The sequence below is a fragment of the Phaseolus vulgaris genome, chromosome 4 (genome assembly GCF_051622355.1).
Source record: "Phaseolus vulgaris cultivar YP4 chromosome 4, ASM5162235v1, whole genome shotgun sequence".
NCBI classification, from domain to species: domain Eukaryota; kingdom Viridiplantae; phylum Streptophyta; class Magnoliopsida; order Fabales; family Fabaceae; genus Phaseolus; species Phaseolus vulgaris.
In genome coordinates this window covers 46,831,184-46,849,335 of record NC_143501.1, presented here as the reverse complement: position 1 = coordinate 46,849,335, position 18,152 = coordinate 46,831,184, and the positions used below count along the sequence as shown (strand labels likewise).

At 33.8% G+C, this 18,152-nt stretch overlaps 1 protein-coding gene across 2 annotated transcripts; it reads left to right on the top strand.

Moving 5' to 3' along the window:
* Positions 1-220: 220 nt before the first annotated feature.
* LOC137838898 (putative cyclic nucleotide-gated ion channel 20, chloroplastic) lies at positions 221-16,621 on the top strand. 2 transcript variants are annotated; one of them, XM_090301899.1, is made up of 13 exons: positions 221-591; positions 1,387-1,905; positions 4,132-4,323; positions 4,426-4,524; positions 5,397-5,534; positions 12,029-12,271; positions 12,744-12,992; positions 13,172-13,317; positions 13,423-13,500; positions 14,667-14,796; positions 15,158-15,404; positions 15,517-15,679; positions 16,252-16,621. In XM_090301899.1, the coding sequence occupies exons 2-13, from the start codon at positions 1,408-1,410 to the stop codon at positions 16,355-16,357; spliced, it is 2,289 nt and encodes a 762-aa protein (XP_090158025.1). In that variant the 5' UTR covers positions 221-591; positions 1,387-1,407; the 3' UTR covers positions 16,358-16,621. The 2 variants fall into 2 exon arrangements, with proteins under 2 accessions (XP_090158025.1, XP_090158026.1); XM_090301900.1 differs by having other exon boundaries at positions 242-591; positions 1,396-1,905.
* The last annotated feature ends 1,531 nt before the right edge of the window (positions 16,622-18,152 follow it).

Here is an 18,152-nt window from a genome sequence, read left to right as displayed (position 1 = left end):
TTAAATTTAGTTTTCAAATAACTACTTTGTAGACACAATTATTTTAAATTTAATTTTTGAATTATATACAAAATAATTATAAAATATTTTGTTTCTGAGGATTTAGTAATCACGCAGGTGTTAAAAAAAACAAAGTAAAATAAAAAATAAAAAATAATTTTTATTATTATTCGGAATTATTTTATTGTTCTATAGATATATCAGATTATAAAATAAGTGTATTATGGGAAAACACAGTTGAAAAAGAAAGACCTTGACATGTTTCTATGCCGTAATGCACATTCCAAGGACCATCCCTCTCACCAATGACTCTCCAATTTCATTTCCAACTCTAACTTTCAATCTTCATCACACACACTTCACTTCATCACAACTCACTTTTTCACTCTTACACCTCTCACTTTGGTGTTTACCTCTGTTCATTTCTCCTTTTGAACTTAAACTGATTTCACCCTTTTGTGAGAATCTCCTCTTCATTGACCCCATGACGAAGAAGCTCTCAAAAATGCAATATTTCCCTTAAATGGATTAAAAAAAGCTGGTGGGCGTTTTAGGTTTTGACTCTTCACTGGGAAATTTGCTCCTCACCAGGTTTCTTAATTCTGATCAGTGTTGTTTTCCTTGATTATTGTTTGATCGCTGCCTTTGTACAATGTTGACCACTTTTCATCGTGGTAGAAGAATTCTTCCACTGATTCCAAAGCTAATTGCTAGTTTTCAATGCTGCATGTTACAGTATGTATATGGATGCTAATTTTTATGGAATGCATGTGGGGGTAGGAAAAATGGGTTGAAGGGTATCTGTAGAGGTTGATGATTCATGCATGTGCTTTTGTTCATTGGTTTTGGTCAATGGATCATTATTTAGTTCCTTTAAAGCTCCAGAGGATTTTAATAAGTGAGTGAGTTAATCGCTATTTTTTATCTTGAATAAATAAATGTTCTATTTCTAGTGAGTACGGGGGAGATATAAATTTATAACTAAATTTCACTATTTGTTTTCGTGAGTTGCAACACTTAAATAAGTACCCCTTTTAATCGTTGTATGATCACACATCCTCATCATCTTATTGCTGTTTAATAGTCCTGAAATGCTGAAAGTCTTTGTCCGGAAAATGAATTGCAGCCGACTGAGTTTTGGTAAAGAATCAATGTGGAATAGAAATACAAGGGAAAGATAATGCTGGTATCCTTATTCTGTATTAAATTCAATCTGGTTCTGTTACTGCTGTATAGTATTTGGCTTCTTCATGCTGCACTAAATCACTTTCTAGTTTTACATTCCCCCTTGTTACATTTCAAGTTAAATTGCAGTATTTGATTTAGAGTTGCTGATATGATACATAAACATATATGCATTTGATGTTTTGCTAACTTTGTAAACAGTTTTTGCAGAATTATCAAAACATGGCTAATTTTGAGAATGACAAGCAGCCTATGCTGTCAGATACTGATGCACAACCATACGATGATCCCTTAGACTCTAAATTCCGAAGGACAGTTACCAGGACTCAAAGTGCTTCAATTTCTATTCCTATGAGTTCCTTGGAGTCATATGAGAAAGAAACTAGCCTTGTGGGACATACTGGTCCACTTCAGAGCAAGAGAAAAACACCCTTTATGCATATGAGTGGTCCATTGTATGCTACCACTGGAACTGGAAATCTTTTGCAGAAGCATATTGTATCGGGAAACAAAGCAGATGAAAGAAAGACAGATAGTTTTGCTACTCTCCATGGCTCAAGTTCAGATTACCAAAATAGTGACTATGATAGAAAAAATGAACACTTACTAAGGTCTGGGCAACTGGGAATGTGCAATGATCCTTATTGTACTACTTGCCCTACTTACTTCAATGCTTCTCAGCAAAGAAATCCAAAACCTTCAACTAGATGGGATCCAAAGGTTTTTGTCTTTCATCCTAAAATAGACTATAATTTCAGTTGTCTTCAATTATTTAGTGCATAGACAAACATTTCAGTTGTTTTCATGTTATAGGCCTTTATTCTGACAAAGATCAGGAATTCACTATGGTATAATAATAATTTGTATTTGGTTCAATTGTACTAATGCAATTTTTAAGTAGGCTATTAATAGCAGACCTGTAGTTAAGCAGGTCTATGTTATGAAGAAGGGGATTAGTCCAGTAGCTAGCAAGGACCAAACTATCGTAGCACAAGAGTCAGTTTAGCTATTAGTGGTAGTAATTATAAGTTTGGGTCAGAATTAGCAGCAGTTGATATTTGTACGAGGATATCAGATTAGGGGATTTGGTTGCTGCACAATGTGAGGCATATAGGAGAGTCTAGTATCTGTCTGACTTTGGTGGAGCACAATATCCTTGTTTTTGTTGCAAAGTCCGACATTGCCCGCTTCGCTTCAATTCTAAGAGTGATGCTTATATATTTGTAGGGCAACATCACTTAATTTCAATTGGTTTTGAGATGACTTTGACATGGTATCAAATCCTATAGCCCATTCCAGTCAATTCCTTATTCTAATAGGCATCTATGGAGGGGGGTTTTAGGAAGTTTCACGTTGTCTGTCTCAGTTATTGGAGTGCTACCTATATATCTGTTGGATAACATAAAATCAGTTGGTTTGAAGGTGAACTTTAGCATGGTATCATAACCTATAATCCATCTTGATAAATCACTTCTTCTGGTAGGCTAGCCTATTTTGACAAACATCTGTGGAGGAAGTGTTAGGAAGTCCCACATGTCTCTCAATTTTTGGGTGTTGCTTATAATTTGTTGGACAATTTACTTAATGCCAATTGGTTTTAAGATGAACTCTCACATAGTATCAGAGCCTACAAACCATCCTGGTTAATCGCCTATTCTTGTAGAGTAGTGTAGTCTGACCCGGCAGACAAATGTGGCGAGGGTGTTGGGAATTCCTACATGGTTGTGTCAATTTTTAGGGTGTTTTTTTGTATATTTATTGGATAACTTCACTTAATGATGCCGATTAGTTTTAAGATGAAATTTGACCGTATTTTCTCTTTTCATGCTGCTCTCATAATGGGTCAGATCTGGAGATTGCTGCTATTCAATAAATATTTACTCTTCCTGTTTTCAATATCGCCAACTGTAGCAGCTATTGCTCTCATATTTATGCATATCCTTATAATATTGTTTGTACTGTCAGTCATTAAGATGACTGTACTTCTCTAGTTATATAGTTGCGTTTTTTGTTTTTGCATTTGAAATCACCATATTTTAATAATATCTCAATAATCAGCATGTTGAATGGTTTTGCTACGAAAAACACTTGGTTTAAGTAGCTAATCTTTTGGATTCATACTCACGAGAAAGATTGTTGGTCCTTAGTGATTTAGCTAAAGCATACAAAATATATTTGCTATTTAATTTTGGTTAATCATTAGTAGTCATTGTTTAGAAAACTCATATTATTTAGGAAGTTAAGTATTTACAATAATTAATGTGTGATTTAGAGAAAAAGATTGTTCTTCTGTGAAACACTTGTTTGGTGATGCTCCTAGAGAAAACATCTGTTAGCAAAGAGAAAAATAAATTTCTCTGGGAGTTATATTCTCCTAGTTGAAGGCACCACTCTTTGAACTCTCGTGTGAAAATTTCCAATGGGAAATATTACATATTGATAAAGTTTGTTCACTATATCGAAAGAAAATACAGAAAAAGGGAGAGAAGAGAGGATATTGCAAATGTAATTCACTAACTAGGTTCTGAATAATTGTAACTTACTAATTTGTGATGCCTTACTTTGACAATTGGTAAATTCATAGTATTATCTACTATCATATGATCCTCTTATATTCTTTTAATCTGGGTACATTACAAGAAGCCACTCTCTTAATCCTCAAGTTTGTCCTTATTAATATACTTTTAACAAAATTCTTATTTTTAAGCTATGTCAATGAACATTGTTTTGCTACCACTAAGGCTATTACTATTTGTCCTTGTTCACTTTGAGGAGAAATGATAAGTTGTTATCGTTATTTATCTCATACTTGTTATCTGCTACAGGCTTTACTGTATTATTATCTTTAATCTTATAGTAGCATTTTCCATTTCTTTTTGTAGACATTCGTCACTGACAATCACTTTCTCATAACCAAGCCTACTTTTTTTCATATTTTGAATGCAGTTCCATAATGCTCTTTATGGGGATGCCAAGAGTTTTGTGAGGAAACTTATTTCTTTCTTCTCTTCTTATGTTCCTGGAGTTATGAATCCACACGCTAAAGTTGTACAAAAGTGGAACAAATTTTTGGCCATTTTTTGCTTAATTTCTATTTTTGTGGACCTATTGTTTTTCTTTTGCCTCTATGTGGAGAAGGTACGATTATTTTCTATCATTTAACTAGAAAGTGACAATTCTAGAAGTCACTTATCTTTCTATTTACAAATGTACCCTTCATTTTTCCTGATCATTATGCAGGATAATAAATGCATTCTTATCAACTGGCCATTGACAACAGCACTTGCTTTATTTAGATGCCTGAATGATTTTGTTTATTTCCTTAACATTGTTCTCCAGGTATCTTCTCATTAATTACCTTTTCATAAACCCTTACTCCTACACCCTGATTTTTAATTTGTGCAAATCCTTTAACTCTCAGAATGGTCAAACTCTGTTATTGATGCCATGTTTTTATTAATATATGTTCTTAGTTTTGAGAAGGTATATATTCTGATGCATGTACTTCAGCATAGTAACAGAGTTTAGTTTCATATAAGCCAACTTAAAGAAAGTTTATTCCATTCAAATAACATGTTACTATTCCATTCTGCAAGTATGTCTACATTCTGTTTAGTTATCCACCCATAATTTCATTTAACCACACTCCATTTTAAACAATTGCCCGATATAATCTATCGGGTATAGAGCCTTGTTCCTACATTTTCCAAATCCAAGAGTATATTATTTGCTGATAAATAAATCATAATGTCATGATAGCGATGAAGAATCTAAAGAGACAAGCAGAAACATGCTAAGAATAAAAAATGGAGGAAAAGTTTGAACTGATACCTTATTGAAGTGAGAGAAAAGAATGTCGTAAATTTTATTGATAAAACATTTTATATACAGCTGTAACAAACAGAAAATTATCTCAACTGATTGTTAGAACAGAAATGTGATAGAATTATCTATCTCTAATAATACTAGATGAAAATAATTTTTTTGAAATGATTAAAAAGCACAAATGCTGAATAGACTGGACTGTATCCTTTTTTATATTATGAAGTACTCACATGTGTCTTGTACTTTGTTTATTAGTTTAGTTCAAAAGGAAAAACAAAGAAAAATAGCATTGTCCTGAATCTTAAATATGGTTAAGTTTTTAGCCTAGTTGGCTTTGTTTTCAAAATTTAAAGATTCAATAACTCTATGAAGTTGCCTGTTTACAGTTTAGGTTAGCTTATGTTTCTCGTGAGTCGAGGGTGGTTGGTGCTGGAGATTTAGTTGACCATCCAAAGAAAATTGCTCTTCATTACCTAAAGGGTTATTTTCTCATTGACTTATTTGTTGTATTTCCTCTTCCTCAGGTAATGTTCTTCCTGTTTTCCTTTGGATTTTGTTTTCATTTTTTTTTCTGAGCTTGCTCGTGCAGATTTAGTATATCAAACATCCTAAATGCCGGATTTTTTATTTATTTTGGAATACATGATATACTAGCCTAACATCTGAATATGAATATTTGTTCATTTTTTCTCTTCTTTTCCTGGCAATCATCAAATTCTGCTTTCTAATCATCTCATGAGATTTATGTTTTTTACAGATCTAAATTTTCAGTTGTCATACAAAAAGGGAAAATACAAGGGTCCTTGGTGTCCTACAGCCATTTAACTTATATTATCTGTTTAGAGTTGTTGGGATTTTGTAAATAAAATTCTGCTCTCAGCAAATTCGAGCATTAGGTTTTCCCTATGAATTTAAAGTTTCAATCCTCACTGAAGATATAAATTATTATGATATGTTAAATAAGGGATATGGTTAAAATGCTATTAAGTTTTTTTTTTTGTAGTGTCATTGTAGTTACTGTTGTCATATGAGCCAATTCTTTAACAGGCATGCCACTTTCCTATTTATCTCTTGGCAGTTGACAATTATTCAAAGCTTTGACACCTTCTAATCAATTAATGTTAGATTCCACACTGACTAGAGATAAAAACATTTCATGGTATATAAGTAAGTGCAACCTTACCTTATGAGGTGACTTTGTAAGGTTGAGTTAGGCTTAAAATCCACTTCTTAATATGGTATCAGAGTCATTTAGAGTCTATTTTAGCTAGATTTTGTTGGGCTTATCAGGCCACCTGCTATTGGGTCGTTATCGGATCACCCATAAATATATAGTTTCACACACGAGTTGACAGGTTTTGGCGTGAGGGGTGTGTACATCGACTAGAGATAAGAATATTTCATAGTATATAAGTAGGTGTAAACCTTATGAACCGGTTTTGTAAGGTTGTATTAGACTTTGATTGTTATTAAAGGAAAAGAAAGAATAGGGTAAATCCCTTGTGTATATTGAACACATAGGGTTATGTTTATATAGGAAAAAGAAACATATGGGCTAAGCCCATTACATAAATATGAGATATCTAACAATATCTATAATATCTCATAATATCAAATAATATCTAATTATATCTAATAATATCTAACACTCCCCCTCAAGCTGGTGCATATAGATCATATGTACCCAGCTTGTTACAAATGTAATCAATCCTAGGTCCTCGTAAGGGTTTAGTAAAAATATCTGCTAATTGATTATTTGAATTAACAAACTCAATCTTGACATCTCCTGATATAATCTTTTCTCGAATGAAATGACAATCAATCTCAATATGTTTTGTCCTTTCATGAAAAACTGGATTTGAGCTAATATGAAGAGCAGCCTGATTATCACATATGAGTGTCATTTGAGTAACCTCTCCAAATTGCAATTCTTTAAGTAACTGTTTAAGTCAAATAAGCTCGCAAGTAGCCGAGGCCATAGCTCTATATTCTGCTTCTGCACTAGATCTTGCCACAACACTTTGTTTCTTGCTCTTCCAAGAGATCAAGTTATCACCAATGGAGACACAATAACCAGAAGTTGACCTTCTATCAGATGGAGATCCTGCCCAATCAGCATCTGAATAACAAACGACTTTAGTATGGTTATTATGACCATATAACAAACCTTTTCCAGGAGAGCCTTTAATGTACTTCACTATATGAATGACTGCATTCCAATGATCTTCACATGGAGAATTAAGAAATTGACTCACCACACTGACTGCAAAGGAAATATCAGGACGAGTAACAGTGAGATAGTTCAATCTTCCAACTAATCTCCTGTACTTCTCAGGATCTGAAAGAGGCTCCCCCTGATTGGGTAGAAGCTTGACGTTGGGATCCATGGGAGTATCAACAGATTTCGAATTCATCAACCCAATCCTCCAAAATATCTAATGCGTATTTTCTTTGAGAGATAACAATACCAGTATTGGATTGTGCTACCTCAATCCCCAAGAAATATCTGAGTTTGCCAAGATCTTTGGTCTGAAAGTGTTGACAAAGGTGTTGTTTTACTTGTGAGATGCCATGGTGATCACTGCCTGTAAGAACAATGTCATCAACATATACTACAAGATAGATACACCCAGCACTCGAGTGACGATAAAAAACTGAATGATCGCCTTCACTGCGAGTCATACCAAATTGTTGAACAACATTGCTAAATTTTCCAAACCAAGCCCTAGGAGACTGCTTGAGGCCATATAAGGATTTGCGAAGACGACATACCAATCCAGAAGACTCCCCCTGAGCAACAAAACCGCGAGGTTGCTCCATATAAATTTCTTCCTGCAAATCCCCATTAAGAAAAGCATTTTTAACATCCAGTTGATAAAGAGGCCATTGTTGAAGAGCAGCCATAGCTATGAATAAGCGAACAGAGGCCATCTTTGCTACTGGAGAAAAAGTATCACCATAGTCTAAACCAAAAATTTGGGTATAACCCTTACCCACAAGACGAGCTTTGAGACGATCAATAGTACCATCAGGACCTACTTTGATAGCAAAAATCCACCTGCAACCAACAACAGATTTCCTAGATGGTAAAGGAACAAATTCCCAAGTTCCATTATTCTGAAGCGCATTCATTTCATCAAGCATGGTCTAATGCCAACCAGGATGGGCTAAGGCATCACCTACAGATTTTGGAATGGATACAGAAGAAATAGACGAAAGGCAGGTATAAAAGGGTTGAGATAGTCTATGGTAACTCAAAGCAGTATAATGTGGAGAGGGATTACGAGTAGAACGTATACCTTTACGGATAGCAATAGGAAGATCAGGTTCAATAGTCGGAGGTTCAACTATAGGAGCCGGAGGGGGATGAGGTGTTGGCACCAGAATAGAGTCTGCTGATGGACGATGAGACGGTTGACGACGACTATACACCTGAAGAGTTGGCGGCGGTGGTGAATTGTTAGGTGCACTAGGCACAACAAGAGGAATATTAACTTGATTAGATGAAGAAATTGAAGGAGAAGGACAAGACTTAAAGTAAAGGGAAGATTCACTGAAGGTGACATCTGCTGAAATAAAATAACAGTTTAAAGACGGTTAGAAACATTTATATCCTTTTTGTGATCTAGTGAACCCTAAAAAGACACATTTGTGTGACTTAGGAGATAATTTATCAAGACCAGGACTAAAATTATGAACAAAACATGTGGACCCAAAAACTTTGGGAGGTAAAGAGTGGAGAGGGTCATGTGGAAATAAAATAGAATGAGGAATTTTGTTATCTAAAACTGAAGATGGCATGCAATTAATGAGATAACAAGCACTAAGAACAACATCACCCCAAAAACGCTGAGGAACATCACCATGGATTAAAATAGTACGAGTTGTTTCAACAAGATGTTTATTCTTGCGCTCAGCTACCCCATTTTGTTGAGGTGTATAAGCACATGAAGTTTGATGAAGAATACCATGAGAAGCCATAAAATTTTTAAAAGAATGAGAAAGATACTCACGTCCATTATCACTGCGCAAAATTCGGATGGAAATTCCAAATTGATTTTTAATTTCATTGTAAAATATTTGAAATATAGAAAACAACTCAGAACGGTTTTTCATTAAAAATACCCAAGTACATCTTGAATAATCATCAATAAAAGTAATAAAATACTGAAATCCTAAATTAGACTTAATACGACTTGGTCCCCAAATGTCAGAGTGAACTAAGGCAAAAGGAGATGAAGCACGTTGTGAGACACTACGAGGAAAAGAACTACGAATGTGTTTCCCTAACTGACACGACTCACATGATAAAGTAGACACATTAGACAAACTTGGAACAAGCTGTTGCATCTTGGCAAGACTAGGATGACCCAACCGAGCATGAATGAGAGATGGAGAATCCATAATTGCGCTAACATGTGCAGAGATCTGTAGTTGATAAAGTCCATGAGACTCACATCCGGTGCCAATCATCCGTCCCGAACTCCGGTTCTGTAAAGTAACAGAATCTTTGGTAAAAGAAATAACACAGTCAAGGGAACGAGTGAGACGACTAATGGATAGTAAGTTAAATGGAGATCCAAGAACATAAAGAACATTATCAATAGATAAAGATGAAAAAAGATTAATAGTACCAACACCATGTGATGGTACCCTATATCCATTGGCCATGGTAACTGAAGGTAAATAACCCGTAGTAGATAGGGAAGAGAAAAAAGATTTATTACCAGTAATGTGATCAGTGGCACCTGAATCTAGAACCCAAGGGCCATGGGAAGTGGAGTGAGTGAGGCCAACAAAAGATGTACCTGAATGTGCAACAGAAGCCGTGGAACTAGGGTTCTGACGATCCTCATACCATTTAAGAAATTCATTGAAAATAGCAGGCTGGCTTGGGGTATCAATTGAAGTATGGTTCATGGTAGAAGGTTGCACAGGGGCAATTTGAGCAACCGCAACAGATCTAGGAGGACGACCATGTAAGGCATAACATCTGTCAATTTTGTGGCCAAGTTTGCCACAATGGTCACACTTGTGACGCCCTTTGCCCGGCTTGTGAGGGCGAGTACGATCATTATGCTGAGATACTAAAGCAGAAGAGTCATCAACATGAGACGTTATATCAGCGGTGTGTTTACCTGGCACGCGCAAAAGGGTAGAACAAGTGGAAGTAAAATTGGGCACAATAGGAGATCCCAAAATTTGATCACGAACGTGAGAATAATCATCAGGAAGACCATGTAAACCCAATAACATGAAGAACTTGGATCTTTGTTCTAGTTCTTGAGAAGGAGTAGATGCAGGAGGTAATAACTCATTAAAATCATGAAGAAGAGCATGAAGTTTACCTAGATATTCTGCCATTGTACCATCAAGACGTTTGGGAGCAACAATTGTGAGAAGATTTTGACACACACCATAAAGACGTTGAGTATCATTGGTGTATAATAATTTTGCTTGTTCCCAAACTTCTGAACATGTTTCATAGGTACGAAAAATTTGTTTTAAAGATGAGTGAATGGTCGATTTGATAACAATGCATAATTGAGCATCAATTTTCGACCAACGAACAACCTCATTTTCAGCAAGAGTAGGATGAGTAAGATGATCAACATAACCTTGACTCTTAAGCCAAGTGTCATAATTGGTTCCATCCAATTTGTCAATGGAAAGATGAACATTGACGTAATTAGTATAAATAGATGAATCCGGCATAATGACTGAAGAAGAAGCCATAGTGGCAGCGGAAGCGGAAGAAGCCATAAAAGATAAGGGCAAATCCAGTCACCGGTTAATTGGCGGGAGCAACAAAGATGAAGGCTCCGACAGCGATTCCGGCAAGATTCCGGCGGCGTCTCCGGCGAAGGTCCGGCGAAGGTCCGGAGGCGGGTACGGCGAGACAGTGGGGTGGTGGCTGGAAAATTCCAGTGAATAGTGGGTTCACCAATAAAAATTGAACCCTAAACCCTAAACTCTAACCTTATGCTCTGATACCATATTAAAGGAAAAGAAAGAATAGGGTAAATCCCTGGTGTATATTGAACACATAGGGTTATGTTTATATAGGAAAAAGAAACATATGGACTAAGCCCATTACATAAATATGAGATATCTAACAATATAATATCTCATAATATCAAATAATATCTAATTATATCTAACAATTGTAAACCTGGTGTCGACCACTACTGAATGTGAACCAATCAAATTATGCCGAATGGTCATTTTGCAAATCCATTCAAATCAATCATAGTGCACAATGTTAAATAAGGTGTCAACTTGTCAAGCATAGGTCTCCTAAAGCACATTTGTCTCCACATCAACCAACCATTGTTGGTTGTATTGGCATTGCTAACCTTTACATTATACTACATTATGTATTCAGTCTTTTAAAGTAAAAAGCATTAAAATATATAATATTAAGATAAGATCAATATATATATTTTAATTACTATAATGAATTGATTCTGTATTTTAATAATCTTATGGCAAATAAATGATTTTCACTTTCTTTATATATATTGGATGCCATGCTTTATCTGTTATAAATTATAATTATAATAGGTTGCTGTTATTCTTTATGTTAATAGAATCAATATTAAGGTTTTAAATTAATAAAAAAAGCTTGAAATGTTAAAATACTGTCTATAAGGATTCATGATAACAATTTATACAAAAAGTAGCATCTCAACACACGCATACTCATTAATTATGCACTGGTTCAACAATATTCAACTATTAAACCGTGAATCCAATTTCACTGATCCAATTACTGGTCTGACATCAGAAGCTTGTTTTTGTTATTAAACTGCTTTTTTTATGGTATCATGCATAATCGGTTTGGAGTTGACCAAAATGGTTTCTCCTTTCTGTGTCTTTCCAAGGAATCATTTGTCCATGGATATGTACATGCATGGCACCGCATAGGAAGAGTTTTCAATCTGCAAAACAAGATAAAGCTATTATGAGCTTGTGTACCTTACCAAATTCCTTGACATATGTAGTAAAATATGTGCAGATAATATTATTATTTGTCCTACCAAATTCCTTGGAGGGAGCAAATTATGCCAAGAATCTTCTGCGTGCAGTGATATTAGTGCAATATTTTCCGAAGTTATTCAGGTTTCTGCCGCTACTAATAGGCCAATCTCCAACAGGATTCATATTTGAGTCAGCCTGGGCAAATTTTATTATAAATCTTCTCATTTTTATGCTTGCTAGTCATGTTGTTGGCTCTTGCTGGTACCTCTTTGGTCTTCAGGTGAGGGACATAACATTGAACTTGTTTTTTTTTTTTAATATTGAATTTTATCCTCAATATATCATAAAGTCCACTAAATTCTCTCTTTTCGTTGGGGAAGAGCCGAGCTCCCAATGATATTGTTAATGAGTAGCATAGGCTACAAATTGCATGCCTGCCCTCAAACCATGATAAGAGCAAAAGGAAAATAAAACTCAATTCACTTAAATGCATATTTCAATGTGGTTGTGTATTATATAAAATAGTAATTATTATTATTGTATGCTATGAGATTTATCGAAACATGTTATCAATATGCATATGACATCTTCTATTGTTATCCCAATATCTGAAATGAAATTGTTCTACATAATACATTGTCTTCTAGGATGCTTTAAAGATGACTGGCTCAATTAGAATCAGGAATTTAATTTGGTAAGCGAAAGTTAGCATTGGATTTACTTTCTGCTTTTCTTCTTCTTTCTTCTTCCAGAGGGTTAATCAGTGTTTGCGGAATGCCTGCCATAGTTCTAATATACAAGGATGCATGAGGCTCATTGATTGTGGACATGGCGTAACTGAGTTCATATCAGATCAGTGGATCAACAATACTGATGCTGTTGCTTGTTTGAATTCCTCTCCGGATGGTTTCACTTATGGGATCTATGAGAATGTTGTACCACTTACTATAGAAACTAACATAGTAAAAAAATATGTGTATTCCCTTTTTTGGGGATTCCAGGTTTGCATCTCTCTTTCTCTCTCTCTCTCCCTTCTGTAGCAATTATACAAAAAGTTTGACTCCTGGCTAAATAGGTCACAGAAACTCTAATTTGTATTAACACTCCTAAATACTAAAGCAGCCACATCAATGATTTGATATCTAATCTAACAGTTATGCCCTGGATGTTCTTGATACAGCAAATCAGTACCCTGGCTGGTAATCTAGAACCTAGCTATTTTGAGTGGGAAGTCCTTTTCACTATGGCGATCATAGGATCGGGACTCTTACTTTTTGCAATTCTCATTGGTAACATACAGAACTTTCTACAGGCTCTTGGACGGAGGTAGAATAGAACTTACCTAATGCTGCAAGATTAATATTTGACAGTTTTGTTAATGTTTTTATTATTGCAATATGTTTGATATGTTTTCTTTTGTTCCTTTTACAGGAAGTTGGAAATGCAACTTAGAGGCCGTGATGTTGAGCAATGGATGAGCCATCGGCGATTACCCGAAGGTCTAAGAAGGTATAAGTTGACAAAAGTACAAAAGAGATAGAATGAATGAGAGAGTGAATTTCACTCTCTTATGATCTCATATTTATAATAACTTTGGATATACCATATACAATGTATGAGAAGGGAAGAGAAGAGGATATGACAATATATATCTAGGAACTAGGTACAACACAAAGCACACAACACCTTTACAATAAATTCTACTTAAGACTATTTATTCTAACAGTATAAAATTTTCTCATTCTTATTATGAATTATGCCAGCATTGGCAAAAGGTATATTTGTCAACTGTTTAAGTCACTGCTTGATTGTTAATTCTCCATCCTCTCCCAGAACACCAATTATTGAAAATGTAAACATTTTTGTTGCACATTAGCAGATTATTTTTCAAAGATTCAAATGCTCTTTACCTGACAAAGTTAAGTTAGCTGGTTCTGAAGGATTTTAAAGTGAGGCAATGGAATTTGGAATTTTTTGCATCTGTCTGTTTCTGTCTTAATATGTGTTTATTAAATATGATTAGTCATTCTGTACATTAATAGTACACGTAATCTTGCAGAATATGTAAAGTCTGTTGAACATGTTATTGGATATCCTGTTGAATTATGTGGTGATTTAGACAATCAATCAATAGAACATGGTTTATAAATTCCACCAAGTGGTAACTTTTGACACTAGTGTCTCCCCAAAATTTTGACACGTCAAATTTTCTTGTGCAATGTTGCCTAATAAATTATTCCAAAAATATTAAAAGTTTGAAATTCTATTATTGCTTGTTACAAACAATTCAAAATTTGAATTCATTAGTATCTTATTGTGAGAAAGAACTCATTAACATCTTATTACTTAATGTAGATCTAAATTTTAAATATTTTATAATTTTGACTTGATATCTTTCTGATGGAAATAATTCATTAATATATTAATACACAATTCAAATTTTTAAATATCAAATTCTTTTTTTATATAACTCAGTGCATCACATGAATGTTAATCTAGTATGCAAATATGAGAAGCAACCAATTTTCCCATAGTATTACATGTCTATAAACTTCAATTCTGAGAAAATAGTATGTGCACTACTTTCCTTTTTATTTAGGTATCATGTATCATGAAACTTGAAAGTATGGATCATATCTTGTGTGTAACTACTCGATAATATGCCTGTCACGCAGGAGAGTAAGACAGGCTGAACGGTATAATTGGGCCGCAACAAGGGGGGTGAATGAAGAAATGCTTATGGAGAATTTGCCAGAAGATTTGCAGAGAGACATAAGACGTCATCTCTTCAAATTTGTTAAGAAAGTATGTGCACCTATGTCTTAAATGAGTAATAACTGCTCTAATTTGTCATGCTTACACTTCAAGTGCATTTAAATTTTTAGGTTTAAATGTAAGGCAAGCATCATAATGTCAGTCACTGATTTATTTAAATTTTAGCTTTCATTAGGTCTCTACTTGTAAGCTGCTAGTTCTGGATAAAAGTTTAAATTGAAAGCCAGTTTAAAGGAAAAGTTTTATGCAACTTCATCATGAAACTAAAGCCATGAATACCAAAAGCCAAAGCATGTCATACAACCCTAAGTTCCTTATAATGATGGTTTTATTTTCTTTTAGATTTTGTACCAATTTGGATCAATAATCTGAGGATCTGAATTATCTGCAGATTCGGCTTTTTGCTCTGATGGATGAGCCTATATTAGATGCCATTTGTGAGAGACTAAGACAAAAGACACACATCAAAGGAAGTAGAATTCTAAGTCATGGTGGTCTGGTAGAAAAGATGGTATTCGTGGTGCGTGGCAAATTGGAGAGCATTGGAGAAGATGGAACCAGAATGCCTCTATCTGAAGGGGATGCTTGTGGTGAGGAACTTCTGACATGGTATCTTGAACATTCTTCTGTCAGCACAGGTATATCAATAAGCTATGACATAATCTATGTTAATATTTTAAAGTATACCAGAAGGAGTTGCAAAATCAACAAAAGAAACAGAATGGTTCAACAATTTGATCTCTCTTGCAGATGGTAGAAAAGTAAGGCTTCCAGGACAGAGACTAGTTAGCAACAGGACAGTAAGGTGCTTAACAAATGTGGAGTCATTTTCACTCTCTGCTTCAGACCTTGAAGAAGTCACAATTCTTTTCACAAGATTCTTGCGGAGTCCATGCGTTCAAGGAGCCATAAGGTCCATCAATCCCTTGTTTTTTTGTATCTATATGAATTTATGGCTCAACTTAATCTTCTTAACATTTCCTGACTAACAAAAATGAACATAACCAAACCAGTTATAATAATGCACATGTTTTATACTCACAAATCCCTCACACATAACATGTTAGTTCTGTTATAACTCTTTCTGTCCTCTTCAATTTTTTCTTATTTTGCCCCCAAGAAAATTTGTTTCAATTTAATTTGTGTACTTGTTAACTGATGATGTAGCTAACCAAGATTGGAAAACAGCCTTAATGTTTCCTGAAGAACACAGACTAGAATGAAAATTTTCCAATATAAGAAAGGACCTATCGAAAGTTTACAACTGAACACATTAAGGACTACATAACATAAGAACCAAAACAGGAAAAAAAAAGAGTTTAAGATGGCTAACCAAAACAATCTTGTAGAGTTAAAAAAGTTACTTAAACCACACATGTAGGAGGTAGTAACATCAAGCAAGTTTGTGATTTTCACCATAAAAGGTTCTATTTCTGTTTTCAAATCCATGACTTTCTTAATCATTTGATAATTGTCTTACATTAGATATGAGTCACCTTATTGGAGATCCCTTGCTGCAACCCGCATTCAAGTTGCATGGAGATACAGGAAGAAACGTCTAAGTCGTGCTAATTCCTCACCATCAGATTGAACATTGAGGTTTTGGGTTGCACTTTTATATTTGATTTCTTAGTTTTTATGATCTCCAACCCAATATTGTAGTTTCACTAGGTTGTTATCACATATAGAGCCCTCCATTTTTCACTAAAACAACGAAAGTGTAAGTTAATTTCACCTCCAAGTTTATTGTGTATACACTCAGTGCATTGTATTCTGAAAAAGAGAAATGTGTTACTCACAGATAGTTGATAAAGCACATCCTCAATTTTGGTCCCAAGAAAGAAAAGGTATTGATATTTTTGTTGTTATAACAAGTTTGTATAAAAGCCTTTACATTGTTAACCAATTTATCATATATGATAATTTATAATTGATAATAGAATACATACTTTTGAAAAGTTATTCCGAAAAACATATTATAGAATGTATTATATACATTTTAGAAAGTTTATTCTGGAAATTCTTTTTGGAAAATGTTTCCGAAAATCCTGTTTTTTTCCAAAAAAACGTTTTCTGAAAATGAATTATGGAAAGGGGTGTTCCAGAAACTTCCAGAAAAAATAATGTTGAAGTCATTTTAAAAAGGGTAAATTTGTCTTTCAAGGAATTGATAGGTGCAGGAAGTGTTTCGATAGGGTGCAGGAAGAAACACCCTCCATTAATTTTTGTTTGTCACCATTGTTACCAATTTTCATGTAGCTTATTTAAGGGGTGTTAGCAATAGGGTTTCTAACACATTATTTTTACCTTTTCTTTTTATATTGATTTTTTTAAACTAAGAAATCATAATCTTTAAATATGATATGAGATCCAAAATTTTGATGGTGACTTATGGGATGATTTGTTTACTTAATGCTAGCAAAATATTCTATAATGCATTATTTTTAATTGGGTATTTTTTTAAACTACAAAATCATGAGAGAATTGTTAAATTGGATGAGGGCAAATTCTCCCACCTCCATATACCTTTTCGGTCACTTTTATATTAATTTATATTAATTGTGAAAAGTCGGATTTAACTTTTTAATAATCCTAAATAAAATATAACTTTACATTTTTAAATAACATTGTTCTTCTAACTATAACCCTTTCACTTTTTGTCTAGCCATAATGTTTTTTAGAACAATTTTATTATTTGAGTATGTGAGAACAATTTTATCATTTGAGTGTGTGAGAGAGCGTTGACTAAAACTAAAAAATTGGTAGTATTTAATGTTTCCTAACACAAAGATAATTTTTTAAGTTTTCTAATTATTTTTTTAATATTGTTAGAGATTTGTGTTACAATTCAAAAGAAATATCTTTTAGATTGTAAAAGGTGGGAGATTTTTTAATTTGTGATAAAATCCACAAGATAATGTTTTTAATAAATTTTAATCAATAAAAAAATTTGTTTAGACCTATATTATAATATATTCCTAACTCTTTCTTGTTTACATATTTATTTCAAAATTAAATAGTATCACACATGCATTCACCTGATTAAATAACAAACATTAATAATTAAAGCTAAAATTGGTATAGGAAGGAAATGGAAATAAAACAAAACAAAAAAATATTTTTTTTTTTAAAAAAAATTGTAATTTTATAACGTAACTTGTGTAAGTGATCCAGGCATTAGCTGATACAGTTTCCATTCGGTCAGGCATTGACCACAAAGTTAGATTAATATTTCATATTTTTTTACTAAGTTAATTATAGTTAAGGGATAAACAACATTAACAAGTACCAAAGATTTAAAGTAACAAAAAAAGTTTATAGTAACTAAAATAAAACAGGATAGTATTTGCAGGGTTTTAAAAAGTATTTAAGTTAATTATTCTATT